The sequence below is a fragment of the Anarhichas minor genome, unplaced genomic scaffold, assembly GCF_050575085.1.
Source record: "Anarhichas minor isolate MPS153535 unplaced genomic scaffold, ASM5057508v1 ptg000011l, whole genome shotgun sequence".
Taxonomy (NCBI): domain Eukaryota; kingdom Metazoa; phylum Chordata; class Actinopteri; order Perciformes; family Anarhichadidae; genus Anarhichas; species Anarhichas minor.
Genome location: NW_027466457.1, coordinates 7,609,448 through 7,632,476, shown reverse-complemented (window position 1 = coordinate 7,632,476; position 23,029 = coordinate 7,609,448). Strand labels below are relative to the sequence as shown.

The following is a 23,029-nucleotide window of genomic DNA, read 5'->3' as shown; positions in this document are numbered from 1 at the left end:
TCCATGGTGTTTAAGTGTACTTTTCGCTCCCAAAAATGCACCTTTAACTTTAGCAACAACTTTATAAAGTTTGTTGTTTACTCACCAGCTTCATGGGATTTCATGTAAGATTCATCATATTGCTAATGCTTCACTGCTGAGATTGCCAGCTACACCTTTCTCAACTCACCATGTAGAGGACGAAATCAATTTAAGTAAATATCTTAGGAGTCTATTGCAGAGTCACAGATTTTGTCACCGGTAATGAAACAAAAAATTGTGCTGAATGTGTGTTTTCACATCAGTTGAGGTGCGATACTGTTACTGATTAAACAAGTCGGTTTAAAATGAGCAGTTCATTTGGTAAACATTGCTTTTGGAACATAACTTAAAACATGAAACTTCAAGTTAGAATCAAAGCGTCTTTGTCCCCATCTGGTGACAGAATGTTTAGTTGCAAATTCCCTTTTTAAATTTGAGAAAATTGCTGTTTCGGTGGAAACTGTATTTCCAGTGATGCGTTGAGCACACACCGGGGACTACCACAGTACACAGCGGTGGGACTACCACAGTACACAGCGGTGGGACTACCACAGTACACAGCGGTGGGACTACCACAGTACACAGCGGTGGGACTACCACAGTACACAGCGGTGTCAAACTCAAGGACGCCGTTTAAAAACAAAGTATCGATTGCGTCGAAAGGTTTTTGGAATGCTGCCTCAACACAAACATTGTTCATTATCAAACAACCACCCGTGCCAGAAGGATGTTGCAACATTTTGCACTTTAATATTTTCTCCAAAAACAGACAACTAATGTTCCTCACATTTTTACACTAATAGGAAATAAAACACCTTTCATAGCATAAAGAAAAGATATGTAGAAAAGTATTAAAAGTTTTTGGATGCCAATTTAATGCAAGTAGCTGCTTGTTACTTCAAACGTTATGTCGAAATGTTCATGAACTACTAGCAGACACAATGAAAACAGAGTGAGCCCTGGAGAGTATATTAGCCAAATGATCACAGCTGGAACTGGTGGATTACTGCAGGACAGCTCAGAGAGAATAGCCCGTCTTCTGTTCCTATCCATCCTCGTGTCATCATTAGTTTGGGACTTGAGACTAAATGAATTCAAAAGTGACATCATACAAACCACCTGATCTTTATCATACAGTCTGCAAATAAAAGTGGTACAAAAAAAAGCAAAACATTTCTTTGCCGAAAATCAAAAAGAATTATTCAAAGAGAGTTAAGCAAATGAATTCCACGCAATTCTGGAAGACACAGCTCTGCCGTACACTACATCGCAAAATACATAATGCAGAAATGCATCACGGATGTTTGGGTAATTCATATGATTGAGACCAAACCTACTCTAATGACTCACACAGTACTCCCAAAAAACGAGATTTCTCATGACATTTATTCAAATAAACAATACAGTTTATAATTTGCTAGGATAAAATAATAGTTTGAACACATTAGAAGCATTTGGGAGAGAATTCCCCAAAGATCTGAAACTGGGTTAACGGATGTTGTTTTTTTAAAATGACAGTTCTTCTGACTTGCAACCCCCGCCTGTATATTCACGTCCCCTCCAGTCAATCTAGTGAAGACCGCCATATTGCAGAGACATGAATGAGCATTTACAAGCAGAGCGCTTGACAACCAGAGCAACCACCTCATGGAACAATGCAAAACCTGGAGGGGCACCGACATTTCCATGTCGACTCCTCAACCCAATGTGCGAAAAAATACAGTTATGAATGCAAAAGCATAACGGCATTATAAAACAGTCCTACAACCTTTAGAAGTTTGCCCTATGTTCCTCATCTGCCTAAAGGATCACGCACGTCCACCTGTGTAGCCGAGTGTACAGCTGTGTTCGGTCTCACTGCAAGGCAAGAGATGTCTTCAAGGAGGCACGGCGCTATCCGGCCCAAGTGTTCCCCGCAAGAGCGATGCACATGCCTGACCCTGTTCGACAGTGATCCAGCCCAGTTAGCAGCACGACAAAGATGTGCTGTCAGTACATTCTATTACCCTCATTCAATCCCCACAAGGTGCAAGCTGAGCTTTATGAGGGCCATGTCGGGAAAGAGAACAAAAAAGAAAAAAGAAGAGTGAATGTCACTCAGTTTGGCTCTTGCAAATAATTAGTAATGTACTTAAATGTTAAACACCTCTAAACACAACTAAGAGGGTACGGCTAACGGTTAGAATAGAGGGACACGGGGCCGGTGCGTTCTTCCTTATCTTTGAACGGTTAAAACTCAGCTGTGCTCTTTAACGGAGTCCTTTATCGGATTACTTGACGACTAAGAGAAAGTATTCCACATTGAGAGTTACTGATAAGGTGTAACTTTGTACACTGCTCTGGAGAGACTGAGGATGATAGGACGAATGTCTTTTTTTTGCCAAAGACGTTCAAGCTCCCGCACACTATGGAGGAAGAAGACAGACTCAACCTACATGGCAAAAGTACACCTTTCTCAATATTGGTGAAGAATAAATATTTCAAAATTATGCAAACACGTGCCACTCTTGCTCTTTAACTTCCATGCATATGGACTATTTACAAATTGAAAAATGCAGACTTGCTCATTTGTTCTTCTGATGTTTTTTTTCTTCTCTCCCCCCCCCCCCTGAAATGTCTTCGCCCCTTTGCAATCAACCTATCAACATTCAGCCACTCAGACACGGATCTCACCAGATATTGCAGACATGGTCAGGACAATTAAAGCTGTGTTGAAAACATTTTCACACTAATGGGAAACATAAATCAAAATTAAAACAAAAACAAAAAGATCCACAAGCAAAGAAAAATAATGGAAAATAAGATAGTTCAGGGGAGGTGTTACAATACAAGCCAAAGGGATGCATTTGTTTAAGATGGATTTTCTGCTTTCTCAAGACGCCACTCTGTTTCTAACAATACTGTTGTACACTTTCTTTTTATTACTCTACCTTTCATTTAAATATAATTTATTTTGAAGATTTTGTTAAACAAATCCAGGAAAATGATGCAAAAGTGGTTGGTTTGCCAAAGGAGAGGCGGCAGAAGGCCCGTGCTGCCCTGTTAAATTGCATCAGCGCTCTAGTTTGTCAAGATACTCAAGAGTCCGTTGCATTGGGACGTGTCCTCAATCTTCAATGTACTCCCACAGGTCCTTCTCATAGCCTTCATGCACGTGCTGTAGCAGCACTCTTCGCCTGCTCTCACAGTATCTGCAGAGAGCAAAACATTTCTTAGCCTCCGAGAACACACAAACAGAACAGCGGCAGCAGTGATTACGATTCCACCGTTACTGACCTGTACTTATCTTGTACTTTCTGCTTGATGTCCTGCAAGGAATCCTGGGAGATATCCCGCTCTAGGTAGCCAGACAGCACCTCAGTGGCATTTTCCAGGTCTGCCTGGTTATTCTGATAAACCCAAAAAATGGATTAACAATATTATTCTCAAAGAAATATCAGTTATTCATGATCATGTCCCCTACACTTCAAATCCTCCTGCCTAAGGCCGAGCTCAGACTACAGGACGTTTGGGCCGATTTCCTCCCATTCGCCCCTCCCTACAATCGGGTGAGCGATTTGGTTTTGGGCCTTTGTTAGTGGACTAGTTCTGCTACCAGAGAGGAAAGGAAACGTGGACAGATTTTGTGGGATTTCTGTTTGTCCGCTAGAAAGGTATCACAAACAGCTGTACTAAATAGCTAAAGCTTATAGGGACACATTTCAGCCTGCCTGATTTTGGTGAAGATCTACTTCACAAGTGTTTTTTTTATTGTAGTGCTGCCTTTTTGTGGCACTTCACTCTTACTTAACAATTCCATTACACCGATTAATTCTTCATTTTATATAGCGGTGATAACTGTCGACATTAACAGTTTTGAAAATGGTATTTGTAAATAAAATATGAATACTAAAATAGCTCAAGTTGTTTACGTCATGCAACGTTTGCTCACAGCTGTGCCAATAGTTTCCCTTTTATCATACCTCAAAAATAATGGACTGGTTGTTCTTCTTGAGGTAGAAGGCAAAGACATAAGTGAACATGAGTGTGGAGCGGCACTGGCACAGCACATCCACAGCCTTCTTCAGAAACTGCACCTCGATCCAGGACATGTTGTGCTGCTGCATCTCCTCCATTTTCTGCTTGACCTGAGCATAGAGCTTGTGCTCAAAGCGCAGGCTCTGCATGTGGTTCATGTAGCGGTTGCAGTAGAACAGGTACCTCTGCAAGGCGGCCCTGGAGCGCTGCGCACACACAGCATGGAACTGGCTTTAAATCAAACAAACTCCGCTTCACGTGTACGAGACTGTTAATGTTCAGACACACCGAGGACCACATCATCGGCAACACGTCACACACGTCATAATTCTGCATTCGTATACAATTTAGTAGGTATTTTTGTTGCAGGGTATACAATTGCTGTTGTATTTATTAAATTACAGACATCTTGTTACAGATATCTCTTCTCTGAGTTGTGTGTCACCCAGTGCAGTGGGATGGAAACATGCTACAACAAATATGCTGCTGCCTCTGATTAGAAATGCCTCTTTTGTCATTTCTAATCAGAGGCGTCTTGACCGAAAAGTGGCCCATGGCACAAAAAACAGCCTGAACAGTTTTCTAAATGTATCAATAAGAGTGTTATTTGTTACCTCTTGAGCATCTCTGGCTGCCTTCGCATCATCTTCATTGTAGCGATTGCAGTTGTACCTAAAGCGTTACAGCCGAGTCAGAACCATCAACAATGTTTTCCAGAAAACAATAAGACACAAAGCTACAATCTGACAATCATTTGCTTTCTCACAATGCAGATGTTAGATGTGTCATATAACGGTATGACATGACAATTTGCAAATTGATAGATTACATTTCCACATATTTAAAAGGTTTAAGTTTGAAGTATATTCTATCGCAGCCAGTGACGGCTTCGTCATTTACTATATAAGCCATGAGGTCTTACCAGGCGGAGCCATGGGGTTCCCATGGACCCAGACAGACCCAGCAGAACTCAGCTTTGCAGTTCTGGTTCCGACAAACCATGTGGTTGCAGCCACCATCTTTTTCAATGGTCACATGGCATTTTGGACACTCCTGTCATGAGAGGAGAAAATGATTTCTGTGAGTCTCTGCTCAACGCCAAGTGTTTGACTGTAGATGTTTAAACTGAACAAGTTAGTTTTTTGGGTGGCAGGTCTTTCATCAATCTACAGTTGTGTCCGAAACAACAATGGGACCATGATAGTGTCTGGTATTTGTATGTTTCCGCATACAAATAAGTGATGAAGCTTCCTAAAAAACTGTATAGTCCGTCAGTTTCTCAGTATGATCGGTATTCCCAAAATCGAAATGTTTTTGTAATCATCACAATAATGACCGACCAACACGAACCAGACGAGGGTCAAACTAACAGACCACCTTGATTCCGTACCTTAGTATTTGCTGCAATCCAGTTTGAAGTCTCACTGTCATCATCACACTTCTTTATCCATTTCCTCAGCCACTACAAGAGAAAGAAATAATCCCACAATGAAGCATTTGTATCTTAATAGAATGCTGGAGTAATAGGTCGGCGTGTCTACGAGGTGTGTACGTGTTTCTAATCGGCTTACCTTACACTTGACAGGATCGTGCCAGTTCTCTCCACAGTTGAAGCTGCACCAATGGGCGGCATCACGAGTCAAATTCACACAATGTTAAATAATGACTTTTAAACTTCCTTAGTCAACACATTGTTTCTTCAAACACACTATCTTACCAGAACTGACGGCCACACTTGCACCTCACTGGCTTGGCATCTGGGTACTGGACTTTGACAACATGATGGCAGTCTGGCGCCGGGCACCACTTTAACAGTCGATTGCACTTTAAAAGGAAGTAATGAGAGGTAGAATATCAACGCATAGTTTCATGGACGGAGCACAAAGAAGGTCCCAGAAGAACAGCTCAACATCATTAACCAAGGCTTCATGTTTAATATTCATATTCTGTTAAGGAGAAAAAAAAAATCCCAAAGCTTACCTCTACAAAACTATTTGTAATTAAATGCTGGTACTTCAACTTCACTTTTGAATCTGTTATGAGGCGCCTATAGGAGAGGTCAAATCACTTATTAGTCTTCATTATATAAAAATCAGGACTTTGGTTGAAGCGTCCTTCCTTCACATTCAGTGCATAACTTACAGCAAGAAACAGTGCAGGAAACAAAAAGGATGTCACGCAATGTTACGTTTTAGTAGCTCAATGAAGGAAAATTGTAAATTGGCATTATTTACCAGCAGCACACTTCATAATTACAAAACTAAGTTTAAGCTTCTAACTAAGTGCTACAAAATGCATTTCATGAAACTAAACTGTGACCGTCAACACGGATCGGTCTCTCGTTAACCTGTCGGATCAGAATGTAGGTTAAGACCATTAGTGGCAGCTTAAGAGCTGGCAGAAGAGATTAGTGTCCATGCTTTCAATATGGAGGCTTATTTCATTGTACTACCGGCTGTAACATCAACATTGTGAAGGAGTTAAGTAGAGGTGGAACTAGAGAGCCCCGCACTAAGAACTTTCTTTTAGGAGGCAGAATGTCAGGTAAAAAAAAAATGATTTTTAATGTTGGTGTTCTTCACTATTCAATTATAGCTGTTTGACCAAATAGCACAGTGTATGGGTGTTTGTATGTTTTCTAACTTTAATACAACAATTGAAAAGTTACATTACTTTTAGCACTGCAGAGGCAACGATGCTCCTTCTCAGGCGGTTTGTCTCTGTACATGTTTTATGCAACAAACTAAAATCACCGCCTCACGGTTGTATCAACGCGTCATGAGGATCCACGTCTGTCCAACATGGCTCTCACTTCATTATTTTATCCTAATAGACATTTGGGTGAAATTGTCATCGTTGGCAAATTAATATTTATGTTATGGCCAAAAACGTGTTCTGTGAGGTCATCAGTTGAACTTTGAGTAAAAATGCACATTTGTGCCAAATTTGAAGAAATTCGCTCAGGGAGTTCCTGAGATATTAAAAGTTTTTGAGTATTTGGAATATTTATTCGCCCCCGTTATGTCCGTGACACCATGTTGGTTTGATCACATGACGTAACGTAACGCTTGCTGTGAGGACAGAGTCACTCTCTCTCTGCGGCCCAGTTCTCTGCCATCATTACGGTTGCTGTTGAATTATTCATCGTTCAGCTTGACGTTAGATTTTATTTTCAGTTACTGAAAGTGATGTTGTGTGACTCGTGTCATCAGTGCATTCAGTGCATGTGAGGCAGCCAGCCACAGTCGTCATGCTTTCTTTTCTCCACAAGCAAATATACATTTCTCTGTTTTATTTGAGTAGATATTCGAATATGGAATATTTGTTGACAGCCCCAACTCGAGTTCATAGCAACTTTCACATTTGACCACCAAAATCTAATCAGTTGAATAATCAATCCTTGAGTCACGGCCGGATGTTTGTGCCTAATTTTAAGAAATTCCCGTCGTTGTGCACGTATGGACAACCTGAAAACAGAACGTCTCCGGCCACGGCTGTTGCCAGCGCAGAGGTGTAGAGATTAGACAAGAATCCTTTTTGTTTCCTGCTCTTTTCATAACAAGAAAGTCTGAACAAATATGAGCACAAACGGATACTCACATGACGGTGTTGTCATCGACCAAAATGTCACAACTATGAGCAGGACAAGAAATGGTCTGAGAAAACAACACAAAAGGCAAATCATTAGTCAGACAGCTATTAAAAGAGTAAGCTCAGTGAGCAGAAGAAAAACCCTGAGAGGCTACCTGTCCCATTCCTTCTTCTATGATTTTGGTGGTCAGATAATCTCCCCAGCACTGCATGCAGAACTTGTGTCCACACTCCAGGCCGGTAAAGTACTGCAAGAGAGAAGCATCTTGTAAATAAGAACAACAAGACACCACATGATAATAACCACATGACCCTTTGGTAACCAGGAAAGGCCATTCAAAGGAATCCATATTTAAAACAATATACAAATATTCAACATTAAAGTAATCTGGATTATCCAACTTTCTTTCTGATTATGAGAGAAGAAACTCTTAATATCACAGCTGCACTAACCCACCTGGCCGGGATAGTATACGTTCATCTTTTGTTGAGACAATATACATCATTTTGGGAATGAGGTTGTGCACTCTGCCTTTAACGTAGAACAATTTGTGGAAATCTGTTTTAACATTGAGACTTAAGTTTTCTCTGTTGATGAATGTAACCACCACCAAAAAATAATTACCTTCAATGTGTTTCAAAGTTGTAAAACAATAAAACATTAAAAAGTCCAAAGAGGATAACAGGGCATCTGCAACCAGCTGTGTAATGTAATTGTTCTTTGTGTTGGAAGTAAAAATCGCTAAATCGTAATATGTTAAAATTTAAATACAAAAATCTTTAACCTAATTATTTTCCTTTGCACATCAGCATGTATCCTCCAATTAAGAAGGACCGTGTTTAAAACAAGTGTGTAGATCAAAGCTTTCATACGGTCAGAGGGACAAGACTGTAACATGCTCAATAACCGGACCAACAGAAGACGGTTCAGTACTGACATGGACCGCATAAGAGCCGTCACGTGGTCTGTGGTCTTCACTCAAAAAAAGACAGAATTCAGATATTAAGATAAGGAGTTCTCCTTATCTTTTGCAGGACTTTCAGAGCTTCCTGCAACTGCCAGTTCCTGAGTAAATCTGACTTTCAATCTGCAATTGCACTTCTGTGATGTTTCACAGGGTTGATGTGAAGAGTGCGGCAGCCAGAGGAACATAACCGTAAATCCAAATGTTTGAGGAACATGCCAGCTTCGTTGGGCCACGGGTATTAGGGGCCCCACGATACAATATTATCGCAATACTTAAGTCAAGATACGATATTATGGCAATATGCTGACTATTGCAATATCAAACATTGCGATATATTGCCATTTATTACTGCAAATTATGCAGTTTGTATAATGAGGGTTGAATTAATGACACTGAGCTACATTCACAAATATTAATTATAGTACCATACACAGATAATAAGATCACCCTTTGTAACGTGAAGTTAGCCATCCTCTTTTACTTTTTCTGCTGTGTTAGGTCTGAAAACAAACTATTTAGAACTGAACAACATATATTGGGCTAGCGCAACACAATACTGCCGTGATGACGGGACTCACAGCGTTGGGGAAGTTCAGATAGCAGATCTGACATGGCATGTCCTGTGCCGATGATCTAGTGTTGATTGGAGGACGGATGCGAGGCTTCTTACTGGGGTTGATGACATGACACTCGGAGAAAAGCTTGTCCAGATTGCCATCAAAATACCTGTATAAATTGAGACAAAAAGGTGTTGAAGAAAGCATTAAGAAATGGGTTATTTCGGGGACTACTATGCCAGCTTCTTAACTTGTATTTCAGAGATTCTTACCTTTCCATAAGCTTTTCCTTATCCCAGTTGAAGTGACTGAGAAGGATGCGTGTTATTGTCGCAGGATTCTAGAGGAACAAGAAAAGAGTTGGTCAGAAATAAAACTGAAATTTACATTTAACTACTGCCAATTTTCACTGCAACAACAAGGAGTAAATGTGACATGAAAAGCCACTTTCACAAATCTTTCGTGGAACAACAGGAAGCCTAAAGGCCCAGGCTTTTAGGAAATTGATTAAGCCTCGTAGTAAATTAATGGAGTGATTTGAAATAGCTAAAGCTAGTTGTAGATTCAATAGTCCTCACATTACCATTTATTGTCCACCGATGTAAGTTAGTAGAAACATCTGAAACACCTTTACTCATGTTACGATCCAGTAAAATACCACCACAAACTACAACCATAGAAGTCCAAAATGTGGAAAGTTCTCGATTCTAAGGTGCACTGCGATGCGGACGACTCTGCATCGACGAAATATAATAAAAAGTATGGCTTCATGTCGGCTTAGGTTGAGTCTTTACTGCTTTTTGCCCTGTGTCGCGCTTCTTTCTCTCCCCCCTCTCTCTCTCCTCTACTGATCTTGGTGTTTCACCGAGCGGAGCTCTCACACACTGTGTGCACGGAGCACGGAGCACACAGGAGACCTGTGATGTCACTACCAACAGCATCTAAAAACCGTACATGCCGGCTGAAATTCAACCGTGGTGTTGTTAACCTCGTCGGCAGAGGCAGTAAGAGCAGAAGAGCTTATATTACTTCTTGAAAAAGTAGCCATGTGCATTGTTTTAGAAAATTGAGAATATGATACATTGAGAATTCAAAAGGATTGCTGTGACGATTGAGTGATTAATTGAATCATTGTATGTCATAACAACCCTGAACTGGAAAGCCAGTATTCATTTACGTAACTACTTGAATTGCAACTTAAGATGATGCTGGGTAGTTTATAGCATCATATTGTAATAGTTACATTTTGTGAGCTAAATCTGAGTCTGCAACACAACCAGTAACATTTCTCTGTCAGGTAAATGTAGTACGACAATGTTTTCATCTGAAGTAGTTGAGCTGCATATTTTGAAGTGCCTTGGGGGCCTTTTGCAGGTTACTTTGTGGAAGAATGAGTTAGAATAGTAACATAATTCAATATTTAATTAATCTAAACAACATAGTAAATGCCGCTATATAAAGCGGTTTGTGACCCTGAACCAGTGTATTTCACTGATGATATTTCTGACAGCGTAGACATGACTTTAGTTTGTGACGCAACAACTGTATGTCATGGCAGATGTATTACTGAGGACCTAAGAAAGCTCAGTGTCAAGTGTCAAGTTGTTTGTCTGACAGTTCTCGAGAAAGCTGCAGAACCAAAACATGAAACATGAGGCCTCATTACAGAAACTTCCTAAGTCTGAAATCCTAACGTATCTCAGTTTAGGATGACATTTAGGTATTTAAAGTAGTAAAATGCACTAATCCCCCCACACCCCCATCAAAACTTGCTGTTGGTTTATTTTATGTCAAACGAACTTGTTTACACCTTTTGCTGTATGAACAGTAAACTGATGAAAATGACTTTTTCTGGCTACTGAAGTCAGATGAGAAGTGTGATGATACATATCAACCTCAAAGAGTAGTAAACACACATATGTATATTACATGGTGATAATACAAGAGAATAAGCATTTTACATACCATTGTAAAATCAGAATGATGGTGCAACAGTAGAGTACATTGTATCACCGTGCCATAGTTCAACAGAGCACCTATTGTTTTCAGCAATTGCAAGATTAGATAAGGGAATTGTTTTATACACAATGCTTCTTTTTTTTTTTTTTTTTTTAATGTAGCCACTTTCACAATAAGTCTCCACCACATCAATTAACTTAGCTGCTAGGTGCTCAGCTGTGTGTCTGCCGGCATACTCGGTCAATGTTAGCAAGTGGTCAGTCGAGAGAGACAGAGTGTGTGTGAAGTCCACCGCTGTGTGAACGTAAATTTGTCGATTAATAAATGCTCCACAACTGCTCATGACCCAAGCGAAGTGTGTGCGTCTTGCTTGCCACCTGTTGATTAAAGTGAAGGAGGTTAGCCCCCGAAATTAGCAATATTTTCGACTACTAGCCCACTTAAGGTGGGTTGAACTTTAAGGTGGACCAGCGCTAGACTCTTTAAGTGACAAGTTGCTACTCTACTACTAATTCTAATATTACTTTTAACGGTTTAACTGATAGCATTAATGGGTCAAAATACGTATTGTCGGTAAACGGTTAAAAGGTTTATCATTAACATCCCAAGACCGAAACAGACCTGGTACCAGTAGTATCAAACCGTCAAAAGATACCTGCATTTGATCCTTTTTTTAAACCCAGATTTTGAAAAAAAAACACTATGTGTAGGATTTTTATCGCAGCCAATGACCGCAAGCACTCTTTGATATAATGCGCCATGTGATTGGCCCACTACCGCAGCAGCTTCAACCCCCACAGTCCGTGGTGTGGTGAAGCCAAGCACTGTGTATCTGACGGAGTTGGCAGTTCAGCGTGCTGAGATGCCACCAAAACCTTTGAAAGTATGACTTCATGCCTGTGGTGTCTGATAAAATTGAATGCGGTAGTGGAGTCATTTCAAAAAATTGAACGCTTCCATTTACATGAAGGGCATCACCTACTTGAGTCACCTACTTGCAATAAATCCTACCTTCATAAAGGCTACAACGATGTTAAGAGAGAGGTGTTGATTCAATGTGATACTCACTTTAGAGGCTGCCGTTTGTGGCGTTGTTGAACTGTATTGGTGGGAGTTGTTCCTACAATTTGGTCTACACTCACTGATATAAATGGGGTGGGAAATATTGGAAACATCTCTTAATATATTCATGGACAATCTTCCTTCAAGTGTTGCCTGTGTATCTGAAGTTTGCAGTGGAATCTTTTGACAGTCAACAAGTTTCTTCATATGAAATAAATCCATCAGCCGCTGTAACTTTACCCCTTCAGAGGCACATCCAGTCACTCCACATGTGAATGCACAGTCATGAGAGGCATTCACAAGGAAATTAATTTCCAGTTAAGTTAATTATCCTTCTGTCTCATACTACACATCGAAAACTTAAAATTCTGAGAACAGATGTGGTGGTTATTTAATTTGCTTAAAAGGTTATTTGTTGGTGCCAAAAAAAAAACACCTTAATATTAAGTAGGTAGATGTAAATCCTATTTTTAGAAGAATGACCATGTCAGTTGTTTCTGCTGCCATGCGGCTGTACCGGATCCACTGGACTGATTTTTATTTTTTTACCAATTTTGGGTTTGGTTAATAATGGCACTCAAAATCACCGCGTTGTATAAAATATAACGTTATTTCTCAAACACATTAATAGTGCCCGGTCTATCAAAATCACTTTTTATTCTGTACTCAACTGTAAGTTAGTTAGCTAAGTGAAATGAAATGGAGGCCCAAACCGAAACCGAAGGGCTCCAATGAGTTTGCCCTTATATTTAATAAACGCTATTAACTATTAGCGGTTGACAGATTATAACGTTCTTGCGATCCATACAAACGTATGTGGACGCGATGATAAGATAGTGTGTTAACGTTCACGTAATTAACCCTGTGGCATGTTACGCTAACTTGCTAACCAACTCGATGACCAAGCCTTTCGTGCAACATTAAAATATCGTCAACGATTGTTATTTTAAAACATTTGACACGTTAAATATAGATTGCTTGGTTAACACACTCCGCATGTCGTCTCGCACGAGTTAATAGTTAGCGTTACCTAAATCTAACACCAAAGACGTGACGCTTTTTGCAGTAAGGTGCTCGATTAACGGTTACATATGGCTAGTTAGCCAGCTAGCTGACATGCAAGCTAACATTAGCTTAGCAAACGGAGCTGCCAACTTCTCAATTGGGATTAGACTACTTCCTGGCACTCGTATGGAAATTATTACTTAAATGTAAGCATTTAACATAGTCAATACCTAAATTGTAAACACTACCCACACAAAAAGAGAGCTACATTGAGAAATAAATCATTTTAGTGTTGTGTAAATCGTATCACTTGTGAAACCGCCAACTTCCAGCAAGTAAACTACTCCTTACGAGGCTAATGGCTAAGCTAACGTCCATGGCCTGTTTAAGCTCCAACCAAGCCTGGACCCCGGTCTTTCCTGACGCCGACACACCAGAATACCTACCTGGATGACCTCGTTGACCTCCCTGATACACTCCACCATATGCTGGAGGATCAGCTCGGCAGTCAAAACCTCGAAGCGGTAGTCCTCCTCCTCTTCCTCGCCGTGACCGTGGCCACCTCCGCCAGTCTCACCGCACTCGTCTCGCTCTCCACCGGCCACCACGGGATCGACCAACTCCACCTCTCCGAGCTCCAGGGTGTCGTCCTCGGGCTCCTCTTCGGCGCTATCCTCGCTACATTCCTCCTCTTCGTCGTCGTAGTCATAGTTATAACCCTCGTCTGAGTCCATTCCTAGGGTGGTTATCAACTCGTGACAAGCACACCTAAGTCTACAGTGTGTGAAATGTTGATTGCGGAACAATACGAAAACCAAAATTATCCGAGCCTGTTTTTCGGCTGCAGCGAAAATAACAACAAAACGTCGCCGCTGCTAAGCCAACAAAGAGACACAGCGTCACCGACTGACGACGTCCTTACGTCAGATGGGCTGTACAGGAACATGTAAAAAAAAACAAAAAAAACAAATTGTACTTATATGGAACGCTCTTGTTTCACATTAATATGTATCGAAACTATTTTTCAAATACGCAATATATCATTATTATTATTATATGCCAATTTTACAACACTTGCAGCTCAAGTCAGCGGCAAGTGAACACTGCTCCCTCATAAAATGTAGGCAGGGTCTGCGGTTGAAACAATTACACGAACTATACGATTCTGAGCTTGCTCATAACTTAAATGCTGCACACATGTTTTGACTTTGTAATAACTGTCATCAACCAGTATTTGTCAGCCTTATTTGCCCACCTCATGATAGTTGTATCTCCCACAGTTTCACTTTACATTTGCGTCAATCGTCACATTACGTTAATGTACTCGTATAAGTAGAATTAATGTTGTGTGTTATGTAACTATACAATAACTAAATATAGATATACGACAGTTGCAAACCGTATAAACCATTTACTTTACCTTTAGTATAAAATAATAATAAAAAAATAAAATCACCCACACCGTGTGGCCCCAGTCATGTGACTTTTATGCTCTTGTCCACCTGACTGGCGCTGCGTCACAGTGCAGTCTGCCTTTGAGTGAAGTAGGATGGAAGCTGTGTGTATGGTTAGTTTTGGACGATATACTCGTCCACATTTTTATTTACTACTTATTATCCTCCCGCTTGGCCTACACACAGTGGAGGGAGTGTGGCCATTACCGCAGACTTTCACCTCCTCAATCGAGCGATACCCTCTGAACCCTCAGGCTTTCTACTTTGGATACGGAAGACAGTCAGCCGCACAGCAGGGCTGCTCTGTTCTGGATTCTGCATTCATAAGATATTTTTCTCTTATCTTTCCAGACTACACTGGTAAGTGATAAAGTGAGGTGTCTTAAAGACTATTGCGGGAGTTAAAAGGTCCAGTCATACTAACAAAAATGGTAAATATTAACAAAGGGTTTCTATGATTCAAATATGTAAGTATGATTTATTGCGACTGCGGTCAAGTCAGCAGACACTCAGATCTCCGTGGTCAACTCAGCAGACACTTACATTTTAGTGCGCCTATATGCTGAAACGTTATATATCATAGGACCAGAATTAGCTGTGCCATGAATATGTCATTATAAACACAAACAATGTTCAAACTATGCATGTAAATCCTGTGTTTTTAAATTGTAGTGTTAACATTAGGAGTGTGATGATCTGAAGATTCACACATGTAAGATTGCATAATGGATGCACACAAATGTAGAACAAAGTGCTCACTGGTTTGGTTTTGAATGTTCTGTTTGTCATGTTGGCTTTTAAAGAAGATCAATGGGCTTTGTAGAGACAGCAGTTCATCAGTCAGCCCGTGTAGGCCTACCTACCCTAAAATCCCTCAATGACAATGGACCAGTACAGCACAGCGTAATGTTTGTGTTTTAAAAAATACCATATTTATAGAATGATGGCAGTCTTACCATTGTCAAACCATTTGACCATTGTCAAAATGAGAGTGCAAAGGCAACACTTCTACAACGATCTGTGCATGAAGTATAATTAAAATTAAAAAGATAAACTATAGGCCTACTTCATGCACAGACCTACAACGCTACAAACTGTGATAATCTCACTTTTATGATCAACAGGAAATGGTGTTCTGCGATTCTTTGAGGATAAACCATTTAACATTGAGATCACTGTTGACCATGATGATTGTGAGAGTTACCCAAATGAGGACTCATCTGAGAGATGTAAGTATCAACACATTTATCTGAGACAGAGCATGACATGCGAAGGTCACAGTGGCAACAACCATTCCCAATCAGTGGGGTTTGATGCGTTATCTAACTCGCTTCTATTTGCGTTTCAGATAATCTGAGTGTCTCTGCAGGACAAGCATCACTGAATGCGGAAACCGTGTGGGGTGCATTAAGAGGTGAAAAAACATGTGTACAAAAGTACACATGAATAAAACAGACATTTTAACAATCAGCTACAGTTAGCAAAGGAAAGGCTATGGTTCCATCAAAGCCTGTTAGCAAGTTGTACTGGATTCCTCATACCACCCAAAGTTTAATAACTGATCTCTCACTGTTATCTGTGCAGCTTTAATTGATTGCTTATTATATGTTATATATCCTCTGATTAAGCGCAGGTCTGGAAACCTTCAGTCAGCTGGTGTATCAAGATGATTTTGGCTCAGTAAGTCTGAATTGTACAATGAGTTCTCTAAAGCTTTTACTTATTGAATACACATTGTTACCATGATATAAAGATTGATTCGTGTTTGTAGTAGATCAATCAAGCATTTTCTCACCGTTTGTTTCTCCTTTTAGTATTTTGTGAACAAGACTGAGATTGACGACTTCCCCAGCTTTCAGTTCAGGGGAATTTTGTTGGACACTTCACGTCACTATTTACCAGTGAAGGACATTTTGAAAACTCTGGTAATAAACAGATGACATAACCTGAAATGCAGCCTTCTGTTTTCATTCAGTGGTACTAACATATATCTTTCTTGTTAGGATGCAATGGCCTACAGTAAGTTCAATGTGTTTCATTGGCACATTGTGGATGACCCCTCCTTCCCTTACCAGAGCCAGACCTTTCCAGACCTTTCCAGTAAGGTATGTCTTGCGGATGAAGTAATGAGAACGAACAAGCCACCTAGACTCATGTGCACCATTATTCTGCACATTCTAATTTGAAAATGTATCAGCGTTTTAATGATAATAACTTTGTTAGTTTATATTATCCTACATTTTTAACTAGCCTACTGCATGTGGATTCATGATTTGAAATACTGAAAAGTTGCATCCATCCTGAACAAAAACTTCTGGCTCTGATTCAGGGGGCTTTCCATCCAATGACTCACATCTACACACAATCGGATGTGAGAAGGGTGATCTCACATGCCAGGCTGTGGGGAATAAGGGTTGTTCCTGAGTTTGATTCACCCGGCCACACCAAATCATGGGGAAAAGGTAAAATTTACTCTTTAAACAACTGTTTTGTCCAAATGATCCCAGCTTCTTGATCTTCAACATATAAAGTATTTGGCATTATCCCTGGTTTGGTCAAACCTGCAAGCCAAGACTACAAATGCTAACAAGATACTGAATCTTGTGTTTGACTCCCTTCTTATGGGACTTGTATGGCTACATCAGTAGCAACAAATGTCTGCACTCAACAGAAAATACAAGAAATGTATTTTAACAAAATGCTGAACTAAATCTGATTGATTTATTTATTCCCTAGGGCAGTCTGACCTGTTGACTCCCTGCTACAGCGGGAGCACCCCTTCAGGTGCTTTTGGTCCTGTTAATCCAGTGTTGCCCTCCACCTACCAGTTCATGGCGAGACTCTTTAAGGAAGTGTCATCGGTGTTTCCTGATTCCTACATCCACTTAGGAGGGGATGAGGTGGACTTTTCTTGCTGGTAGGTTGAAATGTGACTGATCATTTAAATTCCTGCTGACTGTTTGCTCTGGTTTTGATCACTATTGTTTGTTAATATTGCTACTAAATTTGCACACACACACACATCTGTACATTTGTTTTTATCGTTTAGAATTGGGGGTTTTTTTAAGCAAGGGGAAGGTAGATGATGTAGGTACATGTTTTTAAATTTACCAACAAAAAAAAAAAGATTGTCACTGCTTATTTCCATAGGAGTTCCAACCCGGATGTCCGAGCATTTATGCAGAAGATGGGATTTGGAGTAGACTTCACCAAACTGGAGGCATTCTACATGGAGAAGTAGGTTGTGAAGGGGAACATACTGTGCAATGTAAAAAGCTCGGGGATGTACACCAACCAACATGTTTAAGTTACAAATGTCATTAATGTCTCTATTATTATATATTTCCAGCATTGTGAATATCGCTTCAGCCCTCAACAAGACAGTTATTGTCTGGCAGGATGTGTTTGACTACCATGAACGAGTAAGTACACCCCAACAAATATCAACTCTGTGATATAATATACAGTATACATGAATACAATTACATGAATATAGTAGAATATGTATCAGTGGTGTTCATATAGGCTCACATACATTTTAGATATTGTTTATAATATGATACATTTTTTTCTGCTAGTGCAGGGTTGCATTATATTGCTTTTTACAGATAAGCAATGATTTACATGCTCACAAATGTTAATATTTTAAATGCTGAAAATGTTCATATCATTGCAGCACCACCACGTGTTTACTTTACACCAATGAAGTTTGTTATTACAAATGCATTTAACCATTACTTGTAGCTTGGTGCAGATCAACGCGTCTAAAACAAGGCCTGCTTTATTTTGTAGTACTTGTCCCATTTAAAAAAAATATTTCAGCTGTTTCATATTGTGTCAAAGTATGTGCATTCACTGAAGGAGATATTTAAATTTAAACACGTAGCATTTAGTTTGTCACAAATATTTCACACATCTTTGGTCTGCATTTTTTCCCCATCTGGTCTTTTCAGTTCACAGGCTAGTAATTGTCACATAATATGGATAAATACATTTTTACTTATGTATGACTGTAATGTTTTTGTTAGATACCGATATATAATGTTGAGCTCAGCAGATTCAGTGGTGACCAACCATTTTTAACAGTATATTGTCTTATAAAGAAAAGCTAATGTATCTCACAATCATTTATCGTAAGTCTGATAGTCGATAGCATTGTGTTGCAGCGTAGCTCTCTATCAGTGGTGGAGAGATGGCTGTTACCTGTGTGAAGTGCACAGGGTGGTGAAAGCGGGGCTCAGGGTGATTCTCGCCGCTCCATGGTATCTGGACCAGCCAGGGCCCACACACAACTGGGCCCGCTTCTATACTGTGTGGCCCCTCGCCTTCGAGGGTCAGAAAAGATTGTGCGTGCTGTGTCTAGTTGAAGTCGTACTTTCTGCTGTGGTTTTTGTCTCTAATAATGACTTGTTTCCTCTAAAATACAGGATATCCACGACCAAACCTTTTTGAGTGTGCAACACAGAATGTTCTATTTGTAGCTATATCACTAGGTGGCAGTGAAGACTGCATTCATGTTACAGAGACATCGTCTGTGTCCAAATTTCATATGGTATACTAATTCTATACAGAATGTACAGTACAGACATTTTAATAGCATATAAATCAATGTACTTTTTAATAACTTTTCCAGTGTGAACACATTACAAACAGTACTCAACTTAGAATTAGTAAGTAGTATGGAATTGGGACACAGCGACTGAGAGGTCTGATTGCTCTGGTACAAGCTCTGAATGCTGTCTTATGCTCCCATTGAAACATGCACAAGCTTTCCCTACACACAGAAGTATAAAAATATTGCCATTGGCAGTAATTTCACAAAGTTCCTTGCTTCAAATTATTAAAGCAAAGGCCCAGCACAGGAGAAATATGTAAGTCAGTCAAAAGTGGTCCGTAGTTGTTTCACAGTCAGGTTGCTTATTAGATAAACTACCGATAAATCATGTTTCATCATGCTGGTTACTACATTTTCCAGCTAAAAACTGTGACTTGCCTATTGGGCATTTCTGTTGGTTTAAAGATTGTAGTCAGCTCTGCTAACTAGATTGACTAATTCAAAATAAATGAACCAATTATCAATTTTAGATTTACACAATCTTGCAAGCATAGATTTATACAATTCAGTTCCCATCTTCTTTGGTTAAAGTAACATCATGTACTGTGCACACTGTATCCTCCAAGAAGGTCATATTTTGTAAAAAGGATATTCTGGGCGAGGCTTTTAGTTTTATTAACAGACTAGTTTTGGAGAGACAATGCCTTTGCGGCATAAGAACTGATTTATGAATCCATCTGAATCCAAAAGTTCAGATGCTTTGCCCGATTGGAGGGCTACAAATTCTGAGAACCATGCAAGTAAATGCTTGCCCTTGTTGATAAAAGCTCATTAAGGAGTTTTTATATGTGCCTATTTTCTGATATATAAAACACTATATGTAAACAGTCATCAGATGCAATATAGCACAGAAGGGCAAGACAGCATGTTGTTTATCACCCTGTTCAGATTCCTAAGGACACAGTGCTGCACATCTGGAAGGGTATCCCAGCTAGTTATAAGGCAGAGCTCAGCAGGATGACCAAAGCTGGCATGAGGGTCCTGCTAGCTGCCCCATGGTACATCAACCACATTTCCTATGGCCAGGACTGGCGTGACTACTACAACGTGAAGCCACTGAACTTTTCTGGTGTGTGCATGCCAAAGTAATATCATATTGTATAACCTGCCTCAGGTATGTGCTGGTGATGTAGAGGCATATTTAAACATTGACTTGCAGTTTTTATGTGAAGTGGTGTGATACATTTGAAGTGAAGATTCTGATTGATTGTAAATTCATTAACAGCCATCATATAATTGAAGCAAAGCTTTTCACCATCCCCTTGCAGGTACTGAGGAACAGAAGAAGCTGGTGATAGGGGGTGAAGTCTGCATGTGGGGGGAGTATGTGGATGCCACTAATCTCAGTCCACGTCTTTGGTACAAGATTAAAAAAATCTCTGAATGCCTAATACTAATCAATTTAATATAATAAGTGCAGCAACAATTGCATGAAATTACTCTAAATAATCACTGGTTGCACCCACAATTACAGGCCAAGGGCGAGTGCTGCGGCAGAGAGACTTTGGAGTGAGGAGAAGCAGACCTCCAGTCTGGGCAAGGCGTTTCCTCGCCTGCAGGACTTTCGCTGCAAGCTTGTGAGGTAATTTACCATTTCTATCCAGGACGTGTAAAGAGCTATGGGCTGGCATACCTCAACAAGACACGGGGCACTTTTTCACATGTTTACTTGTTATATACTGGTGTTTCTGCTTCCCTTTCTCCTCAAGGCGTGGCATCCGAGCAGAGCCACTGTATGTTGGACATTGTAAACATGAGTACCAAGGTGTTTGAAGATGTTGGATGGATTAACACTGAAAGGTTTTTCCCAGGGGATTAAGTTCATAGTTGCCTTCTTTTAAAGTGGTGTAAAATCTTTGATAAATTGTTTCTATAGTCTTAAATACAGAATTTGAACATTAAAATGCTTTCTCAGGGACTTATCTCATACCTATAATTTCTCTCTCCTTTTTTATAAAAACTATAGTTATTTAATTGTGCTTGAATTTTGCATGTTTAGCAAATCACAATATAGAAATGTTCCCAAACACCTTGTTTGGAAGAACCTGAGGTGCTTCACTGTAATGTCATGTTGAATTGTACTTGATGACGGCAAAATATAGAATGTAGATTTTAAATTTAAAACTTGTACTGTTGGACTGCAACATGATAAAATAATGTTGTTGTGCAGATGTTGTCATTTTTTTTTTCTGCAAAGACAACTTGCTTGAGACAGATTGCTAGCCTAATCCCAACGCTAATCTAATATAGAAAAATAAAGACATTGACAGCCTTTTTCCACACATATTCAATTCAATACAATTTATTTTTGTATAGCCCAAAATCACAAATTTGCCTCAGAGGGCTTAACAATCTGTACACATACGACATCCTCTGTCCCACGACCCTCACATCGGAACAGGAAAAACTCCCCCAAAAAACCCTTTAATGGGGAGAAAATAGGAAGAAACCTTAGGGAGAGCAACAGAGGAGGGATCCCTCTCCCAGGATGGACAGAAGTGCAATAGATGTCATGTGTACACAATGAACAACAACAGAGTTACAACACATTCAATGCATATGACAGAATCACGGCAGGAGGCAAGAGCATGGTCCAGGTATAACCAGGATCCACAGAAACCTGCGAGGCGAGAAAGCACAGACTTTAAACAATTTCCCCGTAAAATAACGGTAATTTACTGGCAGCAGGGATGACGTTTTATCTCGTCTATTTTCTTGTTTGCATATATGAAAGGCTTTTTAAATGACAATAAAGTGATTTAGTATTTACTGATGTGCCCTATATATATATATGTATATGTATATATATATGTATACCACTCTGATTCAATGGCATATACCAATAATATGAACTTTCAAGCGGCACCTGCCTTCAGGAAACGGTGTGCCGTTGGAAAAGTACTGGCATACCACTCCAGGGATCGGTACCTCCCGCTGAACAACAGTAGCACACCACTCTAGGGAGACTCCGGTGAAGAAGCAAAGTCAGTAATGCGCGTTAATGGTATGGGTAATATAAAATAGTAATGTGAGTAATAATAAAAATGATATTAGCAGTGGGAGTCAGCAGGGCCATGGCAGGAGGAAGGACCAGGGTCCAGATGTAACCACGATCCATGGAAACCTGTGAGGAGAGAAAGCACAGAGACTCCGGGGAAGAAGCAAAGTCAGTGATGTGCGTTAATGGTTTCGGAAATAGAAATAATGTCAGTAATGAAAAATGGTAGAAGCAGAAGGTGTCAGCAGGGACACAGCAGGAGGCAGGACCAGGGTCCAGATATAACCACGATTTTGGCATATATTGGCAGTTTAGGTTGTCAATCCTTTTGTCTTTTTGGAGAAAACAAGTAGGAAACCCAAGCACATGAAGAACAACATGTACATTTCACACAGAAACTGAACAGAAGGTGAACACAAGAGACCTTCCAAGGCTTACAGGTGTCTTCACAGTGACAATAACAGATATTTAAACATAAAAAATGAAAATATAATGGCTATTATGAGACAACTCTCTAGTGGCCAAGAAATACTCCAAAAACTATATTTTTGTTCGAAAATATTTCTTGGGAAGATGAACACAAGAGAGACCTTCTTCCAAGGCTTACAGGTGTCTTTACACTGACGATACGATATATTTAAATATAAAAAATGAAAATAAAATGGCTGTTATGACACAATGGCAAGTGGGCAAGAAAATCTTCCAAAAATATATAATTTTTGTTAGAAAGTATTTCTTGGGAAGATGAACACAAGAGAGACCTTCTTCCAAGGATTACAGGT

The 23,029-nt window shown here is 39.9% G+C and overlaps 2 protein-coding genes across 3 annotated transcripts; one reads left to right on the top strand and one right to left on the bottom strand.

Moving 5' to 3' along the window:
• Positions 1-1,386: 1,386 nt before the first annotated feature.
• arih1 (ariadne ubiquitin-conjugating enzyme E2 binding protein homolog 1 (Drosophila)) lies at positions 1,387-14,103 on the bottom strand. Of its 2 annotated transcripts, none has more exons than XM_076089163.1 (14): positions 13,627-14,103; positions 9,427-9,494; positions 9,176-9,323; positions 7,785-7,877; positions 7,639-7,694; positions 6,019-6,085; positions 5,756-5,862; positions 5,610-5,652; positions 5,429-5,500; positions 4,961-5,091; positions 4,653-4,710; positions 3,984-4,265; positions 3,298-3,410; positions 1,387-3,212 (listed from the first exon to the last, which is right to left on the bottom strand). In XM_076089163.1, the coding sequence occupies exons 1-14, from the start codon at positions 13,912-13,914 to the stop codon at positions 3,128-3,130; spliced, it is 1,611 nt and encodes a 536-aa protein (XP_075945278.1). In that variant the 5' UTR covers positions 13,915-14,103; the 3' UTR covers positions 1,387-3,127. The 2 variants fall into 2 exon arrangements, with proteins under 2 accessions (XP_075945278.1, XP_075945279.1); XM_076089164.1 differs by having other exon boundaries at positions 3,984-4,244; positions 13,627-14,100.
• Positions 14,104-14,674: 571 nt separating this feature from the next.
• hexa (hexosaminidase A (alpha polypeptide)) lies at positions 14,675-21,418 on the top strand. The gene is made up of 14 exons (XM_076089162.1): positions 14,675-14,994; positions 15,759-15,863; positions 15,983-16,048; positions 16,268-16,314; positions 16,449-16,559; positions 16,638-16,739; positions 16,964-17,096; positions 17,371-17,551; positions 17,785-17,871; positions 17,984-18,056; positions 20,138-20,318; positions 20,518-20,608; positions 20,724-20,831; positions 20,959-21,418. The coding sequence occupies exons 1-14, from the start codon at positions 14,730-14,732 to the stop codon at positions 21,020-21,022; spliced, it is 1,614 nt and encodes a 537-aa protein (XP_075945277.1). The 5' UTR covers positions 14,675-14,729; the 3' UTR covers positions 21,023-21,418.
• The last annotated feature ends 1,611 nt before the right edge of the window (positions 21,419-23,029 follow it).